This window comes from Piliocolobus tephrosceles, chromosome 5 (assembly GCF_002776525.5).
Source record: "Piliocolobus tephrosceles isolate RC106 chromosome 5, ASM277652v3, whole genome shotgun sequence".
Classification (NCBI taxonomy): Eukaryota; Metazoa; Chordata; class Mammalia; order Primates; family Cercopithecidae; genus Piliocolobus; species Piliocolobus tephrosceles.
The window spans coordinates 58534732-58557884 of NC_045438.1; the positions used below are offsets into that span (position 1 = coordinate 58534732).

General features: G+C 41.7%; 1 protein-coding gene across 5 annotated transcripts in view; it reads left to right on the forward strand.

Annotated features, from left to right (window-relative positions):
* The window catches only part of ARID1B (AT-rich interaction domain 1B), a 440617-nt gene that overhangs the window by 335792 nt on the left and 81672 nt on the right, over nt 1-23153 (forward strand). For all 5 annotated transcript variants that reach the window (XM_023206077.3, XM_023206081.3, XM_023206082.3 and 2 more), the window contains one exon: nt 4490-4579. In XM_023206077.3, coding sequence (XP_023061845.2) covers nt 4490-4579 — 90 coding nt within the window. The remainder of the gene's footprint in view (nt 1-4489; nt 4580-23153) is intronic.

The following is a 23153-nucleotide window of genomic DNA, read 5'->3' on the forward strand; positions in this document are numbered from 1 at the left end:
ATTGGTACAAAGTTTCTAGAAGGAAATTTGGAATTGTGTAACCTTTTAGACCCAACAATCCCACTTCAGGGAATTTTCCCTGAGCATAGATCCAAGCAATACAAAAATACATCCACAAAAGATTGGAAACTGTCTAAATGTCCACACACAGGAGAGTGTTGAGTAAACTATGGAGCACTCACATAAAGGGGTATTGGGGAGCCCAGGACAGTGTGTCCAGGACAGCATGAAAAAAAAAGCAAAGCCCAAAAGATACTTAGGGTGTGCCACAAACTTACCAGCTTAAAACAAGTCACATTCATTATCTCTGTTCCCCTGGCAGAGAGTTCAGGCACCTCTTAGCTGGGTGCTTGCTCAGGACTTACAAGGCTGCAGTCAAGATGTTGGGCAGCCTGTATTCTCATCTGGAGGCCCAGCTAGGGAAGAGTCTACTTCCAGTTTCTTTCAGATTGTGGCAGCTTCATTTCCTTGTGGTTGTTGGAGTGAGGTCCTGAGGTTCCGGAGGCCTCCCCGTTCTTGCCTTAGGCTCAGTTCACATCAGAGAGGCCTATTTCCTAGAAGGCCTGAGCCCTGTTGAAATGTCAGGCCCATACAGGATCATCTCTCTCCCTTTTGATTATTTCAAAGTCAGCTGATTAGGGAGTTTAATTATATCTGCAAAATCGTTTCACATTTGTCATCTGACATAATTGCAGGAGTGACAGCCCATCACTTTCTTCACATTCTGTGGATAGAATCACAGGTTCTGCTCTCAGTCGAAAGGAGGGGATTACTCACCGGTGTTACTCATTGGAGGTCACTTGAGGGTGTGTCTGCCACAGTGAGTGGAGAGAAATAACCTAATAAATAAAAAACCAAGTGAGGAAGAAGACGGCGCTTCTCACAATGGAATTCCAGTAACTAAATGTGGAAGAGAAAGGGGAAACAGAGAATCCTCGTTAGCCAATACCACTGTAGTAAATGTAAACAAGATCTTCTAAAGGATCCTGAAATTTGTGGGTGCAGGTTTGAGGAAGCATAGGATTTGCATAGTCTCAAATATTTTCCAAAAAATACTTACCAACTACAAAGGGAAAATAGATTGTACTGAGAAGGGTATGACATTTTTGTGGTACACTTCCCCAAATTCATAACCTCATTTTAGTGATAAAAATATTATCAGAGCAAATCAAATTTGGCAACATTCTACAAAATAACTGATCAGTACTCTTCAAAGGTGTCAGGGTCACAAGATAGAAGGAAAGGCTGAGGTACCAACCAACTGGAGGAGGCTAAGGGGAAGTCACTAAATGCAATGTGCGATGATCCCCAAAAAAAAAGACATGACATGGAAAAATGGGTATAATTCAAATGAGGTCTTTAGGTAAGCTTCTCTTCTAGGTAATTGTATTATGGTTATATAGGATGTTAACATTGGAGGGGGTGGGCTAAAGGATATAAGGGAACTCCTTGCACTATTTTTACAAGTTTTCTGTAAGTCTGAAATTAATTAAAAATAAAGTATGTTTTTAAAATAATGATAGCATAGAATTAGGCTGATAATTTTATGTCAGTAAAAGTAGAAATTCAGGTGACAGTTCTGCACCTAAATGTTGCATGTTGTTGTATACGTGATCATTGGAGAATACACAAGTGTATAATGGTGGAACTTATTCTAATTCATAGTATAGTTTTTTCCAGTTGTATTTTTTTCCATCATGCTTACATCATAATAGACATTGCTGAGGAAGGAACACAGGGCTCTTTTTTTTTTTTTTTTAACTATTTTAATATTAAAGTGCCTTCATACAGTGGGTTGGTTCACTGTGCCTGGCAGTATTCTCTTTAAAAATTATTACCACACTTTGTTTGAGAGGTTTTACTTGTGACCAACACATGTCATATAAAAATCTATAGTTTTGAAGGTGTTTATTGCATTCGGTTGGTTCAGAGGGCTCTGAATTTTCTTCTTTATGTGGACCACGGACACAGATGAGTCTTCTGTCTCACGTTCTCAAATGCGCTTTCTGAGGCATCATCTGCTGTGACGATGTTTAAACTATGCCTGTGGAAGATCAAGTTGTTTCTTAGTAACTATAGTTACTGAATTACAGTAATTATGACTTAGTAGTTATGGAACTATGGATAGAAAGATAGGGAGTAAAGGAAAATGAATAAGATGGTTTGGGTGAATCTGTGTCATGATAAAGCTCTTGTTTCTTTAACAGAATGAATTTAATATGTGAATATTCTCGTTGCTTTAAAGGGACATCTGCTTTAGAATTGTACCACACAACCGGTAGTGCTGCTTGGCTGTGGCGGTATTTTATGAATCATGGGATGCATTTCTTACAGCCTTTTTTATTTCTACTTGAAATATTGTGCATAAGAGCAGTGCCTCGGGCATGCACCATCTAAGCCACGGTGCCCTGTGTTCACATAGAATTACTGTTTGTTTTTACTGCCATGAGTCTATGAATCCAGCCTGTCATGCAGAAGTGATCCTGATAATGTAAGCACTTACTGTCTTGCTGCAGCTGATTCCCCAGTGACATTTTAAAAAGTCAGTATTTGGCTGCAGAGTGCTTTAAATTTCTAAATGGACTATAGATTGGAGGCCTTAGGGTGTTTCATAGGAAGCACATGACCCTGCAGTGAGCACACAGCAACTTTTGTAGATCTGTAGCCAAGTCGGTGACCAGTATTTACCCTTGAAATTGTTTTAGTTCAGAATGTTAAGTGTTTTTTACTTTACATTTAATTATTTGGTACTAATACTAATTTACTACAAATGTCTGACACTAAATGGATACTTAACGAAGTCTATGCTGTTTGTCCAGGTCTTTTATCCCGACTAGGTATGATTCTAATGTAAAAAGCTTCTAGCAGTGACACAATGCATATGTCTCAGTGTCTGTAAATTCAGGTCTTTGATTTTCACTTCATCTGAAAATGAGAGTGGCAGTTACACACTCAGGAATACTCAGAAATACATTAACACATTTTGCATTCTTCTCTAAATGAAGCCTAAGCCCCTGAAAACAATTGTTTTATAGTAATATTTTAACAGCTATTTGTATCTGTTATCTAAACTGAAAATCGTATTCCTGACCCTCTGGCTGCCACAGATACACCACGATTAGACTCAGTTTGGAGTGACAGTCCGGACAGATTCTGGGACCGTGTCCTGCCTGGCCACGTGGGTAACACACCCATGTTGTAGAACCACAAGAGGGTTGGTTGTTGTACGTCGTCAAATACTAGGCTTTGTGCCGAATGTGTCCTGACCTTCACGGGGGCAAATTGGTGATGATCTTTAGGACATTAATTTGTTTCTTTATTATTTGTATTTCTTTTGAGCAATATGCATGACTATGGAGCAGTTGGTCTGATGGGGTCAGAGCAGTTAGCCTGATCCAACCAGGGTGTCAGGACCACCGCACCAGGGGACTACGCAGTGTTCTTTTTGTGTGCGTATGAGTGTATTTGTGTTTCCAATTTATTGAAGCAAAGGGGGAGGGTAGAAGATAAAATAGCATGGTCCTCATGTCACGAGAGCTAGTGCCTTGAGGACTGTGTTAAATTCAACTGCCTTTTAAATTCCATTACATTTTTAGTCATAGAAATGCATCTAAACCTCTGAGCCAAAAAGTGAGTTGAGATCATCAGCTACCTCTGATGATTTTTAAATTTCAAAATCTCATCTCCTGCCTTCACATGACTCATCTTTCTTTTATCAATATAGTAAGAAGTATCTTCCTTTAAATAATATTATCAGATTATGATTTATTAAGTATTTGTTATGCTCAGAAAGGGATTGAAGGAATACAGATAAGATTCCTGTCTTAAGGAGCTTATGTTATATTTGGAAAAGACAAACTGAGCATACATTTAAAACTGGAAATTAAATAGATACTATTGCTGTATTAGCAATAAAGATCAAAAGAGATGCAGAATAATAGTCCCTTCTTTAGTGATCATATATACTGCATTTTATAGTAGAATTTTTTTTGTTTCCTAATGGAGGACTTCTAAGTTTATGTTAAGTCTCTCATTGACTAATGATGAAGATTTTTTAGAAGTCTATTGATATTACTGTATTGATTGGATATTACCATGAGTGATTGTCGGCCACTCTGCATGCCTGCCCACCTGGAAGCTCACGTAAGAGTCAGGAAGATGAGTTTGGCCCAGCAGCCCTACATTTTCTGAAATGCCTTGAAGAAGTGTGTGTCAAGAAATTTCAGCTACAGATTGATTCATGTATGAGTTTAGGAACTCATTCAGTAACAGCTTTTCAGCAGGTGTGTAGCTAAATATGTTTATTCATGTTTCCTCTTTGTTTCCCAGGGAAGAGATGAACTATTACACTCTGAGCTATGTCTTTTTTTAATGGGGCTATACCTTTTGTGATTGTAAAAATTAAATGAAGCTATGTCTTGGTTTTGCATGACTGCACTATTAATGCAAAGAGTTCCCCCATCTCCACTTTCCCTCCTGTGTTTTACAGGCAGTCAGATGCCTCCACAGCCACCTGGGAGCCAGTCAGAATCCAGTTCCCATCCCGCCTTGAGCCAGTCACCAATGCCACAGGAAAGAGGTTCGTCTCCAATTCATGTCTTACATGCCTATAGTGCTTTCAGGCAATAAGGCTTACGTGAGTTTGCTTACCTATGCACCTCCTTATCATTACTTTTTTTTAAAGGATGTTATGTTTTCTTATCAGATGGAATAAACAAACAAAAACCCTTCCAATAAATATGGAGAGGAGGGAGGATGCTTTCTTGCAGGTGGGGTGAAGTTTTGTCAAAGTACAGTTCAAGGCCCTAAGAATATATGTGTCCACATAGCACCATGAAGCACGGTTCACATGTGACTGTAGTCTGGTATTTGATCTAGCTGTGTAAAAATAACTGTGAATGACTCAACTAGGATATCAGTCCCCATGCGTATGTACGTGGGTTGGGGGTGAGGGGTTGTGTGTGTTAATACTGGTTATTCCCTGATATTTAATAGTAAGATTTTAAACCCAGAGCAAGACCCTGTCTTAATAAATGGTAAAATCTTAGAACTGGAGCAGACCTAAAACTTTCTATGGCCCCGGTCACCTAAAGCAACTGAGGAGTATAGAGGTTAGGTGTGACTTCCCTTATTTTCAGGAGCTAGTTAGTGCCAGTCCCAGAGAAAAAGAATATGGGCTTTTCTGAAACCTTTGGAGAGAAGTGGCCCCACATCTGCTAGTGCTTTTGACCTTGAGCTCAGTCCTGCCTGTCATCCCTGCCATGCGTTTCTTACTGCCTTGCAGAGACCTTGGGCCCACCCATAGTTACCTCTGTCTTCATTCTCACTTGAAGCAGTAAAGCTACCCTTTGTGGTGGTTTTAATCCAGATTGGTGTACTGGGGAGGTACAAGAAGCCTACCTGTGCACCCCTGGTGCAGTGGCAGGTCACTTCCCTTGCTGTGGGGCAAGGCTCGCCTGCTCCATCCCACACCAAAAGAGAGAAATACCACTGTCCTCCACTCCCCTCCTCTCTCACACAGGCTTGGAGGCCAGAAGTTCCCACCTTGGCAGCTAATATGTACTGAGCTCCTTACCTCTACTGTTTATAAGTTTTTGTATATGAGTTGTAGAGATGATGATTTGCTTGTGATTAGAATTATGATTTCTGATTAGAATTACGAGGTTTAAGTTATTTTACATGTTAAAAACTCAGCAGCATGTTTAGAAAGTAGTGTCAATGAAAAGATAGATTTGTTTTATCTACACATCACTTGTGTTTAATTGAATGTTTCAGAGGGATAAAATGAATTTTTCGTTTTCAAATACCATTACATATTTAACTTTTTATTATAATTTAAGGTATAGTTGATAATATAATGGTTTTTTTGTTTTTTTGGGTTTTTTTTGAGACGGAGTCTCCCTCTGTCGCCTGGGCTGGAGTGCAGTGGCTGGATCTCAGCTCACTGCAAGCTCCGCCTCCCGGGTTCACACCATTCTCCTGCCTCAGCCTCCCGAGTAGCTGGGACTACAGGCGCCCGCCACCTCGCCCGGCTAGTTTTTTGTATTTTTTAGTAGAGACGGGGTTTCACCATGTTAGCCAGGATGGTCTCGATCTCCTGACCTCATGATCCGCCCATCTCGGCCTCCCAAAGTGCTGGGATTACAGGCTTGAGCCACCGCGCCCGGCCAGTATAATGTTTTAATAATGGAATAGTTCATGATTTTTAAACTTTAGAGTGTGTGAGAATCATCTGGAGGACTGTTAAAAGAGATTCCTAGGCCCCACCCCCAAGTTTCCAATTCAGAAGGTTTGAATTGGGACATTTAAAACCTCCATTTTTGGCAAGTTTTCAGATTTTGCTGATGCCGGTGACTTGAGGACCGTACCTTGAGAACCACTGCCTTCTGATGGTGCAATAATAGGTTTTCGAGGTGGGAGAATCACCTGAGCCCGTGGAGGTCGAGGTTGCAATGAGCTGCAATCACACCACTCACTGTACTCCACCCTGAGCAACACCCTGTCTCAAAAAAATAAAAATAGATTTTAATAATTGTGTGAATATGTGCATTTGTTTCCCTGAATTCTCTACTGTGACCTGCTGTAAATCATCCTTTCATCCCATATCATCTCTATAAATTGCTTGATCTGTATTAACTCCTCATGTGGCTCTGGTCATATTGAAGGCATTACAGAAGTTCATAGTGTGCTGGTGCCAAGCAAGCGTGACTCTGACTAAAATCCTGTTTTGGGTTGTGAGTTGCACCTGTGTTGTATGGTTGGGTCACTGTGGGGAAAAAGGAAATTGTCCTGTACTGGATGCCTGCTCGGGTCAGGCAGAGAACTGAGATGAAGACTCACCCCATAACCCTGTAACATCACTCTCACAGTTCTTTCTATTTTAACACGTGTTAAAGGGTAAGAGGTCCCTTATTTGAAAGTCTTAAAATTTTAACCTTTATTACTAAGAAGAAAGAAAAGAAAGAAGAAAGAAAGAAAAGAGAAACCCTCTCAATGTGTTTCCCAACCCTTTCCAACAGATACGTGCTTGGGAAATTGGGCAGTGTAGAAAGCCAGATGTGAAAAACAGGACGACAGTTAGGAAACTGAGCTAAATCAAACTTTTAGCTTAAATTAACACACTTTCAAGGCAAAATCTAGGCTTTTTAGTGGTACCATTGTATGGAAATTACCATGTTAATATGATTATTGTTTTTCTTTTGATTGCCTTTATTATATGTAGTATAGTTTGGGTAACTGATACCAGATACGTAACAATCTGGATGGTTATGATGACCACTTCTTTTTTTTTTTTTTTTTGAGACAGAGTTTCGCTCTTGTTGCCCAGGCAGGCTGGAGTGCAGTGGCGCATTCTCAGCTCACTGCAACCTCTGCCTCGTGGGTTCAAGCAATTCTGCCTCAGCCTCCCAAGTAGCTGGGATTACAGGCATGTGCCACCACGCCCAGCTGATTTTGTATTTCAGTAGAGATGAGGTTTCTCCATGTTGGTCAGGCTGGTCTCAAACTCCTGACCTCATGTAATCTACCCGCCTCGGCCTCCCGAAGTGCTGGGATTACAGGCATGAGCCACCGCACCCGGCCATGACCGTTTCTTTCAAATAGTAAATATAAATTATATAAGTTGCTAAATGTGAATCGATTTTTATGAATGTGATCTCTAGACCTCCTCTGAAGAGACATTATTATATTGTTATAGTTCATTTTCACACTGCTATAAAGAACTACTAGACACTGGGTCCTTTATAAAGAAAAGAGATTTAACTGACTCGTAGTCCTGCAGGCTGTGCAGCAGGCATGGCTGGGGAGGCCTGTGGAAACTTCCAGTCATGGTGGGAGGTGAAGGCAAATGTAGCACATCTCACATGGCAGGAGCAAGAGGAAGAGAGCGAAAGGGGAGGTGCTACACACTTTTAAACAACCATATCTCGTGAGTTCTCACGAGATAGCACTAGGGGGATGATGCTAGACCATTAGAAACCACCCCCATGACCCAATCACCTCCCACCAGGCCCCACCTCCAACATTTGGGATCACAATTCAACATGAGCTTTGGGTGGGTACACAAAGTCAATCTATATCGCTATGTGCATTCCCTTTTGTGTGTGTTTGTTGGTTAGGCAACACCCTGAAAAGGAAAACTTCCTATTTTAAAGTGACTGTTATGTTAGAAGATGCTTTGCCTCGCATGAGTGAAATTTCCTCCAGCACTGGGTAGCACGGTTCTAACGAAAATGGCTTTATTATGTGTTAAAATTTAGGAAAAAATGTTAGCTCCTAATAACCTTTGATCAAATGCCACTTGATCAGGTGTTTAAATGGCAAATGACAGTCACTTTAATGCTTTCATACAATACTAAAACCATTTGTTTGTTGGACCATCATTTGGTGTGTACCAGCAACATACACAATGGAAAGTAAATCTAACGAAACTCTTACTAAGAAATTCCCTAAAATTGATGCCCCTGTATTGGAAAGTAACTTAACTTTGTTTATGCTCTTACAATTGATATATACCCACCCTGTTTAGGGAAGTGCTGAAAGAAACAGGCCAAGAAATACATTAGTGAGTTAGCATCTTTTTTTTAAGAAAGTATGTCAGGCTGGGCATGGTGGCTCACACCTGTAATCCCAGCACTTTGGGAGGCTGAGGCGAGTGGATCACTTGAGGTCAGGAATTAGAGACTGGCCTGGCCAACATGGTGAAACCCCGTCTCTACAAAAAACACAAAAAAATTAGCCAGGCATGGTGGTATGAGCCTGTAGTCCCAGCTACTCGGGAGGCTGAGGCAGGAGAATCGCTGGAACCCAGGAGGCACAGTTTGCAGTGAGCCAAGGCTGCAGTGAACTGAGATCACACCACTGCACTCCAGCCTGGGCAACAGAGCAAGACTCTCTCAAAAAAAAAAAAAAAGGTGTATCACGGAAACCATAGACCCTGATAGAAGAGATAATGACATTGCTTTTCTACTGCTGAGTGCTAAAATAACCACATTGAACAGTTCTTTTTACACTTAATTTGTTTTAATAAATAAGATTATGATAATAATACTAATATTCCACTGCATACATACTTTCTTTAATGTACCCATAGGAGATAACATTTTCTTTAATGGCAAGGAATCTATAAACACATTTGCACAGAGACAAGAGATGATGGAGAGTAAGAGATGATGCAGCCTACTTCTCTCTGGAGGTGCAGTTTTCTGCGTCCTCCCTCCAAGTCCTCATGGGGCAGTGATGCTGGCAACACTGCCCTGGAGCCTAAGTCCTCCCAGTCTCAAGAAGCTGAACCCTTGCTCTGATCTTTCTTCTCTGCTTGATCCTGTGTTCCCATTCAGGAAGGGCATATGTTGATAAACCATGTACCCTGTGTTTCAGAGGTTCTACAAACCTCTGGTGACAGCAAGGTCAGTGAAGTGCCCAGATTTCCTGACAGCAGTCCTTTGTAAACCTGCAGTCCCTGTCCCCACCTCATCGCTTTTTTGGTGCCCATTTTATCTAGTGGTTTTGGTATTGAGTTTTGTCACAGGACATCAATCACAAATCCATTTCCCCACATTGTACATAGATGAAAAGAACTGTGAGTTTCTATAGTTTGATATTTTCTATGCATAAAACGTATTTGTGCAAGTAAATATGGATATGGCATCATAGGTTACAAATGGAGGGAAAACTTTAGATATTTACTGGGTTCTTTACTCTCTTACATAGTATTGCCTCCTGTACATTTTCTTCTGTTTTCCAGTATAAAACTTGATTTAGTATTGTGCTGCTGGAAGGGTTTTGTTTTATTGGTTTTTTGTTTGTTTGTTTGTTTTGGGTTTTTTGGTTTTTTTTTTTTTTTTTTGAGACGGAGTCTCGCTCTGTCGCCCAGGCTGCAGTGCAGTGGCGGGATTTCTGCTTATTGCAAGCTCCGCCTCCTGGGTTCACGCCATTCTCCTGCCTCAGCCTCCCGAGCAGCTGGGACTACAGGCGCCCAGCTAATTTTTTTGTATTTTTAGTAGAGACGTGGTTTCACTGTGTTAGCCAGAATGGTCTTGATCTCCTGACCTCGTGATCCACCAGCCTCGGCCTCCCAAAGTGCTAGGATTACATGCGTGAGCCACTGTGCCTGGAGGAACTTCTTTTTAACTAAATAAAGAAAATTAGTTTAAATTTTTTGGTCTTTACTTCTTCATTACTTATATGAATTTTAAAGAAAAATGGTCAAAACCTCAGTTTAGTATTCGGTAGTAACACATTTGCCATTGGTTTTTATTTTAAACCTCTCTGTAGATCTCATATGGCAATATACAGAATTGTAACTAAGTCACCTTGCCAAAAAATCAAGCAGTGTAAATTAGGCCACCTAATAAGGCATTGGAGGAACAGTTCAGGTAACCTTAAAATACTGAAATGAATCTTACAAAAATTGTATGTGACAAGTTTACATTTGTTTTATCCTTATTTCTTAATCTTTATATGTCTTGAAATTCGAAAAGAACAATAGGAAACGGCTTGTTAATAGGTTGTCCTGTTTCTCAGGAAGTCTTGGAAGGAATACGGAATAGTCATCTGAGTAGATAAATAAGTATAATAATTATTAACATTAAAGTTACCACATTTTTAACCCCAATGACACGCTAAGCTTAATGAAACTAACAAATGCCCTTCTAGTTTATTGGATTAGCAATTAGGTGAAAATGCTGAAAGAAAGCTTATTTATTTGGACAGATGTAGAGAGGTCAGAATTAATTTTTCGAAAACCTTCTAATTGAATTCCCTTTTAATTTCACAGTGGTGTCTAGTTAAACATTCATGTTAATGCCGGCGATTTTCTGAAGGTCTGAACTAGATCTGGATTCCCAAAACCAACACAGGTTATTTAACCCTTTTCATCTAGTGAGCCAGCAGGGACTTTCCTAGTTAATCCCACAGTATTTGAATAATTAGAAGGTAGTAATGAAGATTTAATTAGTCCTTGAGATACGCTGAAGCAGAACCCCTAAGAACTTCCCCTTTCGGACATAGATGTGAGCAGAATGGATGCTGTTCCAGGACTGTGAGGCAGGAGGAAATGTATTCTGTTGCTGGAGGCAGTTCTCTGGCACCATTGTGTGGCCATCAGATCGGTGCTGAAAGCATCCTGGGTGAAATCTTCCAGAATTACGGAATAACAGCCCCCAACCTTCATTGCTGCCCACCTTCCAACCTACACAAGGACTGGCTGTTCCTCTCCACTGTTGAAAAAGAGGAGTTGTAGTCAAAGCACGCTGTACCTGATTGAAATTGGCTTTTGCTTATCGGTGGCATCAACATTAGGTGAGCTGGGCAAGTTGTGTATTTTCTCTATAGTTCTATACGTTTCTGTATAGTTCTATAGAGAAAATAGATAACAAATTGTTATGTTGTTCTAAGCCTCTGGTATTTTGTCCAGCCAAACATAGGGATCTTGACAGCTGTTTGTCAGCAGAATCACAAAAATCTCATCTTTGGAATCTGATGTTCACAGAGTAATATTTATCAGTAGCTGCATTTTTATAGATACAGACAGTGCCATTACCCAGCAGAGTGTGTAACAGAGGGGGTTTGATCAGGCATTTAGAGGTTCTTTTTGCATACTACCACAAAAGGTGAATCAAAATTTCTATACTTCAAAAGTCTGAGGTTTCAAACTTAGGTGTTTTATTTAGATCGAATAGTCTTCATTATTGAATATTTCATTATTCAATATGTCTTCATTTTTTATATGCTGCTTCTGTTATTAACCCTAAATGTTAACTGCCTTGGTATAATTTTATTCCCACTAATTAATGGTATATTTTAGCTTCTTTACAAAGTCGGAATAGAATTCCTCATCAAATTTCGAGTCACATTCTGTTTGCATAGGGCACATCTTTTGGCAGGGGGCAAATCCTTCTCTTGCCTTTTCATGCGATCAGGGGAAAAAGAGAATGAATTCAGTGTCTTCCTATGAGTTGGACTGAGCTTCCCCAGGGCCTGCATGGCCCTCGGTGTTCATCCCCTGCCAGAGACCCCCATATCGGCAGCAGGCTAGGGCTTCACAGACGCTCAGCAGAGACTGAGCTGGACAACTGAAGCCATCCAGCTCTCTCACCCTCTCATAGCACAGGACGACCAAACTAGAAGATCTTTACTGTTGTGGAATTAAGAAAGCTTACGATTTTACCAATGAATACTGTATGTCATTTGCTATAACGTAGTGTTTGTCTCTCTGAACTCACTGTTAGTATTTGGATCTTACACAAGATTAAAGCTACCGCTGCTGCTCCCCGCTGCCCCTTTCTTCCCAGATGCATTTCCATGACTGCACAGCTCTACAGTGGGTGTCAGTATGAGCCACAGCCCTTGCACCTGGAGCCTGGCACTAAATGGATTGTGCTGAGGCCCCTCCCCAACCCCAGCCATGCTCTTTATGACCCAGGGGCATTTAGATAGAAATAAGTACAATTTTTATGTATGTATGTATGTATGTTGAGACAGAGTCTCTCTCTGTCACCCAGGCTGGAGTGCAGTGGTGGGATCTTGGTTCACTGCAAGCTCCGCCTCCCGGGTTCATGCCATTCTCCTGCCTCAGCCTCCCAAGTAGCTGGGACCACAGGCGCCCACCATTACGCCAGGTTAATTTTTTGTATTTTTAGTAGAGACGGGGTTTCACCGTGTTAGCCAGGATGATCGCGATCTCAACCTTGTGATCTGCCCACCTTGGCCTCCCAAAGTGCTGGGATTACAGGCATGAGCCACTGTGCCTGGCCGAAATTTGTTTACTGTTGTCAACTAGTTTCATGGTGATATTTTTACCAAAAGTTATTTTTTTAATTTGAAAATTACTCTTGAATATCTTAATTGACCTAATTCCTTAATATTCAAGAATAGATTAACAAGTCAGTACTGAAATGAAGGAGACCACCCAGATGATTGTTAAGGAGCTGGAAGTGGGGTTTGATACTTTTTTCTGTTTTTGCAAACTACAGAAATCATTTTGTTCCTCTTTCTATTGGATTCCCAGTTGTAAATGTGACAGTAAATCTGCAGATGCTGAGATGTTTCATAAGATATACTGGTTGTCAGAAAACGTTCTCTTAATCTACCTTCCTAGTCTTAAAGAGTAAATGTATCATTTTCCTAATGTATGCTGTGTAAGTTTATAGATCACTCTGGTAGGGCATCAACAATAATCTACCCTCACCCCCAGATGCAATTAACTTAGCCTCTGCTCTTAATTGAAGATCCCTTCTTTGTGATGTGTGAAAGATGAAAATAAACTCAAATGGGAGGCTTTATACAAAAGAGAATATCTCTACACCACTTTGGAAAGCTACTTCTAATTTCTTCAGCCTCAGAACTCTGCCTCTGTGCGAGACTGTGGACCAAGCCAAAGCTCGTCAGTAATGAAGGCAGTCATGGCCCAGGACTTGTGTTAGGTTTATCATTAAGTTCCTTTTAAATCTGCTGTCCAGAAATAGGTGCATCCCAAGGCTGGGAAAACAAATGTCACACACACTAAGAGCCCATTTATATTCACTGAGGAATCATCAGTGGAAATTTTAGAACATTTTAAAAGAAGCATATTTTGTTACTTTTGTTATATACAGTAATTTTTTGAATTGCCAATTAAAGTGGGCTTTTAGTACTTAATACTCATTTGTAATTGGCTCATTACTCTTCATTGAAAGTATTTGAGAACATCTGGATCTTAGGTAAATTCATTGATTTATAACAACACTTTTTCCTGTTCCTTTTGTGTTTTTTCTGTCTCAGTGAAAAACCGTTGTCTTTTTCCAAAACCAAAAATTCAGAAGCCATCCTTGATGCGTTTTTCTCCCCCATCTGCCCCAAACTAGTTAGTCATCAAGTTCCACCAACTCTTCCCCAGTAGAGGTTCCCACACACCCTTTCTCCGTACCCGCTGTCACCACTCTAGTCCAGATACCTAGTTAACCTCACAGCCTCTTCGCTGTTCCTCCTGTCCCCAGCCTCATGCCCTTGAGATCATATTCCACCGCCACAGACCGGTGAGAGCATGTCATTCCTCACCATCTATGCCTTTAGTCACTTACCTGTGCCTTGGATAAAGGTGCACTGACCTATGTGGGCAAGGGACCTGTCCTTACCCAGCCCCAGCCTCCTTTGCCGGCCTCCTTGTCATCACACTGCTTTCTCTCTCAAACACCTGCCACACTGAACCTCTTGGGATCTTTATATAAACTCTTCTCTCCAACTGGAACACTTCTGCAGCCATCCCACCTCAGCCGCACCCTCACCAGCCCTGTGGGTCTTCTTACCTGTGTGTCTTGTCCTCATTCTTCAGATCCTCAGCCTGGCTCTTAGTAGGTGTTTGAGTCAGCGTTTGTTGGGTGAACAAAGGAAGGAAGCCTAACCAGTCACAGTGCTGCCCCTATGGGCTAGGTGCCCTGTGAAGCAGCCCAGATGTGTACATCATTGGTGACCCATTAACAGCTGGGATTACAGTTGATTCGCAGTTGAACTCTCTTCCAGACTCTAGAACTCTGCGAGTGAAGGGACCATGGCCTCTGAAACCTGGAGTTTCAGAACTCCAGGGCCTCATGTTTTACCTTCTCATTTTAATCTGCAGGGACTTTGGAATCAGAAGATCTGGGTTTAGGTACAAGCTTTATCACTAACTAGTTTTGTATCCTTCGACTATTTGTGAGATGAGGATCATGGATATATTGCACAGTTCAAATAAGATTTTGTATCTAACAGTAAAAATTGCAGAGCACCATGAACATGGTAAATGTAAGATCAGGTTCAGATACCTCAGGTGAGACCTGGGTCGAAAACCTTAAAAAGTAGTTTCTCTGCTTCTCCAGCACATAGTGACATACATACATTGTCTTTGTCCTCAGCACTGAAGCGGACTTTTGCAGCTAAAACTTAAAAGATTTGTGTAAGGAATGACTGGGCCTTCTGTCCCCATCTGCCGTCTGGGTGCTCAGTCTGACCCCTCTCCGGACTCTCATTTGCCCAGTGATAGGTGGTGTAAGTTTCAGGAGCAGTCAGTAGCGGAGAGGAGTTTGTGGGGTGGATGGGGACAGCTTAGATGTTGCTGTGCCCGGCTCCAAATATCCGGCTCTGTGGTAGTGGGAAGGACAGGGAGCAGTTTTGCCAGTTAACCTAACAGCACAGCTGGTGCCACGTGGGGTCCTGGGTTAAAGCCTTGAACGGGCCATTAGTTTCTGTCTTCCTCAAAGCAGTTCATGTTGTGAAGAGAGGAAGGCAGGCAGATAAACACTGAACGTAGTTAAATGTAACGAGAATATATGTTTTTAATCTATTTTTCCCTCCAAATGGGAATGTGACACCTATTTATGAAGAGAAACGCCTCTGCCTGTCTTTCTGGGTGGAGACACCACAAAGGTGGCATGGTATGTAACTGTGGCACACACACATGGCAAAGCCGCTTTTATTGAACTGGCTTGAAGAGACAAGGCAGTTATTCTCTGAATTGTTAACAGATGCCAACGTGAAAATAAATTGTCCATGTGCCAAACGAAGATGTGCTTGCTTTTTGGTGGTTTCTGTTACCTTGGACATCTTGTTGATATCCTGACAATGCTGTAGTTCTCTGCTAGCTGACGAGGCACCTTTGATGAAGAAATTAAACTTTTCTGTAATTGATTTTGTGCTCTCCTGCATTGGCCTGGCCACACATGCTTTCTGTCTTTGCTGGTTTCTCTTTCATGGGTAGGATGAATGGTGACTTGGGTTTCATGCTTGACTCTACTTTTTCCAACAGGATTTAAAGTCTCTAATGCTTACATTGCAGAATTTGTTGTGTCCCATGAAGAGGAAAAGAATACACAATTGGAGGCTAAACAAGATCCATGTTAAAATTCCTCCCAGTTTAATTTTCCCAAATTTCCTAGTTTTGCTTTCACTTTTTATTTGACTTTGTTTCTGACTCAGTTTTGTAACACCCTTCAAACTTGGTTTTAATTGGACCTATCCCTGGCGATTTTGGAGCTTTGACAATATTGCCGTGTTTAAGTTCATGGAGCTCCATCACTGGTTTCCTTTAGGTCGTCTACCTGCAAATATGCTTTAAGGACTCAGTTTACTTTTAAAATGAAATACAGTTTCATTCTATTTTTGAAAATTCCTATAGCACTTCAAAAGATAGGTCTCTCTCTTAACCGGGAAGAATTTTTCTGTCTTCCTACTACACAAAAATACTCATTTTTTTCTTCTCTTATATAGAAGATGTGATTTGCTTATAAAGACGTCATAAATAGGTTTCTTTAATTTTTTTTTTTTTGTCTGCTAAGATTTAGAAAGCAACATTGGATCTTTGTGTAAAGACGATCTCTTTTACAAATAAGAGAATCATATCTAGCTTTTCTTTTCTTTCTTTCTTTCTTTCTTTTTTTTTTTTTTTTTTTTTTTTGCTGAGGTGGAGTTTTACTCTGTCATCCAGGCTGGAGTGCAGTGGCGCAATCTCTGCTCACTGCAGCCTCCACCTCCTGGGTTCAAGCAGTTCTCCTGCCTCAGCCTCCCGAGTAGCTGGGATTACAGACACGTCACCACGCCCGGCTAACTTTTCTATTTTTAGTAGTGACGGGGTTTCACCATGTTGGCCAGGCTGGTCTTGAACTCCTGACCTCAAGTGATTCACCTGCCTCAGCCTCCTAAAGTGCTGGGGTACAGACGTGAGCCTCCGCGCCTGGCCCTCATATAGCGTTTTTATAAACTAGGGAAAGTCTCCGCTAAACAAACCACAGATAGGACACTGCTGCAGAACACACTGGAAAGGTCTGGAAAACTCACTTATCTAAGAATAACACAGGAACATGTTTTAGAAATGCTAATTTGTTTACCACTGGGTCTTAAGCACCTGTGACAACGACTGGCTTGTCATTAGGCCAGCTAGGCCAGTTTTCCAAGAGGGCAGTGAAGGGATTTCTTGGTTTTAATTGATAGAAGAAAAATGTCTCTTGGCTTTAACACAGGTCTCCATAATAGAGATTGAAGTAGCGTTTTTCCTAGACTTACATGAACACTGCTTACATTGCCATGTCACAAGAATGGATTGTTGGAGTAGGAATTTTTCACTGATGCTAATGTTACTATTCACAGTAACACTAAAACAGTCCTTTCAAAATGCAGGCTGAATGACTCCAGGGAATATCCTGGCAGCCCACCACTACCCCTGTCTTTAGCTATTAGATATACCAAATATGGAATTCAAACAGTTATCAAATTGTATTATAATCCATTATCTAAATTAACACCATGTAACGTCGGAATGAACTTGAGGACAAGTGATTCACCTCTTAGCAGGTGGTGGAAACGAGCCTGCCCAGGTCGGGCTTATACCCTCACACAAGCTCTGGGGCAGCAGAACCTGCCAGGGCACCATTTCCTAGGCCAGGGTCCTGCTTGCTCTAACTTACAGCTAGGAAGAGAACCGTCTTCTCTTTTTTTTTTTTTTTTTTTTTTTTTGAAATCGAGTCTTACCCTATCCCAGGCTAGAGTACAGTGGCGCAATCTCGGCTCACTGCAACCTCTGCCGCCCAGGTTCAAGTGATTCTCCTGCCTCAGCTTCCCAAGTAGCTGGAATTACAGGTGCCCACCACCACACCCAGCTAATTTTTTTTTTGTATTTTTAGTAGAGACCAGGTTTCACCATGTTGGCCAGGCTGGTCTTGAACTCCTGACCTCAGGTGATCCACCTGCCTCAGCCTCCCAAAGTGCTGGGATTACAGGTGTGAGCCACCGCACCCGGCTGGGAATAGTCTTCTTCGTTCAGACTGGTTTTCCTTTAACCCCCACAAAAAACCTAATGGGTTGTTCCATCCATTAAGACAAACGTTTATTAAGGTACTCACTGCCATGGGTGCTTGAGATCCCATGGTAACCAGAAGTCAGGGCCATTCTCCTGACATTGAGAGTCTATTCAGGTACTTGACGGGGATTTTGAGTTCTCTCTCTCTCTCTCTCTCATACACACACACACACACACACACACAAACACAGAGAATCAAACTCTGGGGAATCTGCCAGATCAGGAAGGATGTATACTGCATCTTAGGCCGCCCAGAGCTAATCAGTACTATAGCTGTTGGTTGAGTGGCCTAAAACTGACAAGCTGAGCTTTTCTGAGCCAAATAACATGGCTGGCCAATTATTCCTGGAACCATTTATCTGGAAGGGCACAGGGCTTTCTGCATAGTGAGCTAAGTGAGGCAGGATCCCCCTGAGCTCTAGCTGGCCTTGTAGAGGAGGTGTGGGACAGGCAGGCCCAGCCCAGAGCCACCGCTCCCTCGGGGCAGCCTCGGAAGGCGTGCCAGGAGGCCCACAGGTGTGGCATTGCACCTCCACAGATTAACCACCATCCAGGGACTTGCAACATTTTCTGGTTTCACTGATGAATGGTTTGTAGGGAAACCTGGCAAAAGAAATTAGTTTGGAAACTTGGAGTCATTCACAGAGAAAATAAATGGATTAAAATAAATGCATTAAAAATAATATGAATAATAGTAGCTATCATTTATTAAACCTCTAGTGTGTGCAAGCACTGAGCTGTGTGCTTTACACATTTTCTCATTTAATCTTACAAGGTAGGCTCAGTTGTCATCCACATTTTTCAGAAAAGGAAGGTGATGCTTTGCAGTTACTAACGTGCCCACAGCTGCTGAACTAGTAAGTGGTGAAGCCACAATTTGGCCCAGGCAGTTGGTCTGCAGAGCCCTCACTCCTCACAGCTTCGCAGTGGCTGTGGAGATGGACAGGGTGGATGCGTCTGATAGATATTTAGACCATGGAAATAATTGTGCTTTCTGGCCTAGTAGACTCATTTTTCTTCCTTGCCTTGCTGTCAGCTATCAGTTGTTCCTTCTCACAACAGTCCTTTCTTGGACAGCTGTCTCCCTTTCCTCAGAAATGATTCTTTGAAAACACCGTGAGATGAAGAACGAAACAATCCAATTTATTAAGCTGCTTTTGTAAAGTGAAAACAAATAGGTCTGAATGAAGATGGTTTATCGTGTTCACTAAGACAACATGTTTTTGGTTCTAACTCTAGGCCAGATACCTTGCTTGGGCAGATGAGAGGAGAGTATGTTTTAAAGCCTCCGGAACTTGTAGTCTGGTGAGAGAGACAGTTGCACAAAAAACGATAGCAGTGTACTAACTGCCTGGCCACAGTTAACATTTGTGGTGCTTTTCAAGCATATAAAAGTGACTGCTTTCCTGGAAGGGCAAGGAATGTATTGGAAGATAGCAGTAACAGAGTCATACAGAACAGGTGTACATCAGCTGTATGAAGGCAAGTGGCCTTCTAGGCACATCTGTAAAAACAGCTGCAGCAAAGGACACAGCACACCAGCTTATTTTTTAAGCTATGCCTCCCATCAGTGGATCTTTCCATGATATGTAAAATATCAGAGTGTAGTAGTACATAATAAGGGTCAACATTGTTTTGGGAAATGTAGAGTGTATGTGAATAGTATGTGTAAGTATGTAAACATATACTCATGCACATTGGATCATGACATAAAATATGTCTCTAAAGTATGGATTGTTGAAAAAAAAGAAGTTTGAAAGTGGCCCCACAAATCAATGTCTGTGAGCCTCAATGTCTTTAGGTTGATTTGAAGATGAAATGAACAAGCTGTTAGCATATAATATATGCTCATTAAAGATCAGCTGCTCATAGGCCAGGGAATGGCACCTTACCTAGAACCTGAGAATGCAGATTTGCTAAGTTTATACGAATTTGCTGAGCGACTGGATGAGCAGGGACTTGCAGGTCTGAAGCATCCCAGGGGCTACAGGGAGCTCAGAGCCTAAGTGATGGAACCAGAGTGGGAGCACCTGGTGACTGCGTGTCCAGGGTAGGGTGGCAGACTCGTGTGCTGGGCAAAGTTTGGCCTTCAGCCAGTTGAGAAGTTAAGAGACAGTGAGTGGTTTTTGAATAAACACAGATCCCTGAGAGATGCGGAAGGCGGTTCAGCACCCAAGTGTAGGGCACAAGCAGAAGATTTTCTTCTTAGAGGAGGAAAACCAGTAAGCCTGAGGCCTGGCTGGAGATGCTCAAAGCTTAGAGGGCAGGAAGTCATCAGTGCTGGCTTTTCTTGTGGTGTGGGTGCTCATTTGTTGATTGTTGGTAGCTGGGCTACAGATGGTTTGAAGAAGGTAAAATTCTAAACCAGCCAAATACAAGGGCACCTCCAGTGGCCTCTAGACTCAAATGAGTGCAGGAACTTTAGCTTCCAAGTCCATGCCTTGGGACATCCACTTTGGATGATACCCACTAGTCGCGTTGGGGCCTCTCAGAAGCTGTCTGGCCAGATTTGCCCAGGTCCTTCCTACGCATTGTTCAGGTCTCAGCTGGAATGTGACTTCCTCAAGGAAACCTTCCCCCCTCCCAGTCTAAACTGACTCTTCCCCTGATACTCTCATAGCACCTGCACTTCTTCTGTTCTCCGCATCACACTTTGAGTTATTTGTCAGATGCCTGTGTCTCCCACGGGAATGTTAACTCCATGAGGGTAGATGTTGCCTGTGCTTGGCTCATTCATGCCCCTGGCACCTCGTGAATGACCCAGAAATGGAAGAGAAAGGAGGTGGTATTTAGTTGACTGAGATGTTACTTTTTTTTGTCTCATACAAAGTTATACATTGCTTCGTAATTTTAATTCATTATTTTCCCCTATTGATAGGCTTTTATTTTCTGTTCACCTAAAATTTCAGTTCCTCAAGGGCAAGGATCACATCTTTTGATTTTTAAAAAATACTCTTTTATTCTTACCACAGTTCCGAGAATGTTAGAGTAAAATAGGTGCATGCCGGTAGAAGACTTGTGTGACATTACTGTGGATTGAGTTACCAGTTTGATAGCTTAGATAGAAACCCACACAGTGAATAAAGGGCTCACAGAATCACTATAAAGGCAATAGTAATGCCTTTGTGTAGCGTTTTCATGGTGGTTTTCAGTTTAGCAAAGCATTTTTGCATGGATTTTTCTTATTTGACTCTCAGGGTGAATGATCTTGTAAGCCAGAGCAAGATGTGCGTTCTCCACTTACAAAGGAGCCTGTGGACCCACACAGCGAACAGGAGACGCAGCCCCTAAACAGATCTGCTTCCAAACAAATCCGTAGGGGGTGTGCTTCTCCTACTCCACTACCTTACCTTCTCTCTAAGGATTTGTCTTTGGCTTGATTTTTCTTTCCCCTAAAGGGCAGAAAGGGTAGTCTGGTTTTCCACATCAGAAGGGTGACTCTGCGTTTGGAATGTGGTAATACAAGTTCGGTGACTGTGTGAGCATGCGTGTAGGACTCCAAACCAGGAAATTCACTATCAGAAACCTGGTGCAGATTTATGTTACGAATGAATGTATTAATCATATTTTCATATGAGGTTTCTAAGAAACTTTGTATCATGTAGATAATATCTAATTTAGTGCTTTGTCTAGAATTTTCCCATGTTAGATATTTACTTGGGACCCTATAATTCCATAATACACTTAGTAATTCAATATAGTTTCACAATATACAGGAAATTCTTTTTCTATTTTCTGAATTTCCCTTACTAGAAAGTGTGGTACTCTAAACTCAGATGGCTTATGGCTAGAAAAGGTCACACCTTTTAAAGACGCAGCTGCATTCCCTCAGCTGTCAGGCTTGCTATTCGCAAACTCTGTTACAAGACACCATCCTAGAAGAATGTTCTGAAAAAAGCAAGTGCAATCAAACAAATATGTCACCATAAATAGGAAGAAAATTCTTAGTTGAAATCTGATTTCTTGGGAAACATTTTAAAATGTATTTCTTTCAAAAATAAAAATTTAGCAAAACAAGAAAAGAACTACCTTCCAAATAAGTATACTTGGAAATTACAGACTTGATTTAGATTTCTTCCTAGGAAAGAAAAACGTTTTAACCAGAATCACACACACCTATAGCTGGAAGTGCCCCTACAACTATTGGGTACGGGTGAGGAAACTGAGGCCAGAAAGGTCAAGTCACTGGCTGGAATCTGCACGGCAGACTTGGAGGCCAGGATGAGATCCTCACCCAGTGCTCTCTTGGTTACCATGCCACCTGTCCTGTACCCTTGTTTGAATCTATAATAGTGACAAGAACTGGCCAGGCATAGTGCCTCACACCTGTAATCCCAGCACTTTGGGAGGCTGAGGCGGGCAGATCATGAGGTCAGGAGTTTGAGACCAGCCTGGCCAACATGGTTGAACCCTGTCTCTATTAAAAATACAAAAATTACGCCTGTAATCCCAGCACTTTGGGAGGCTGAGGTGGGCGGATCCCGAGGTCAGGAGATCGAGACCATCCTGGCTAATAGGGTGAAACCCAGTCTCTACTAAAACAACAACAACAACAACAAAAATTAGCCAGGCATGGTGGCAGGTGCCTGTAATCCCAGCTACACAGGAGGCTGAGGCAGGGGAATCACTTGAACCTGGGAGGCGGAAGTTGCAGTGAGCCAAGATCGCCCCACTGTGCCACTGCACTCCAGCCTGGGTGACAGAGTGAGACTCTGTCTCAACAAAAAAAATACAAAAATTACAAAAATTAGCCAGACATGGTTGCACACACCTGTAGTCCCAACTACTCAGGAGGCTGAGACAGAAGAATCGCTTGAACCCGGGAGGCAGAGGTTGCAGTGAGCCAAGATTGCTCTATTGCACTCCAGCCTGGGCGACAGAGCAAGACTTCATCTCAGATAAAAAAAGAAACAAAAAAGCTATTGCTGTTGAAAGCTTCCTGTGAGCCAGCCCTTTTATGCATGTTTATCTCCGTTAATCCTCACTACAACCCTATGAGGTAGATAGGATTGTCCCCCATTTTACAAATGAGGAAAATGCTGATAGACCTGCATCATTTCTGTATTTAGGATGAATAGAAATACTTCATTTTTAGCTAACTTCTGTCTCCTAATTTTTTTATCAATTTGTTTCGGAGATTATGGCAATATTCAATAACCTTTAAAAATATCCATAATGGAATACTTTTTTAGTAGGATTAGCTAGTGTTGGTAGTGTTGGCATTTAATTGTGATTTTCTATTATGTGTCACATATCTGTCTCCTAACTGGTCTTCTCACATGTAACCTTTCTCCACTTCAATCCTTTCCTCATGATGCTTATTACAGTAGGGTTAGCATTCAAAAAT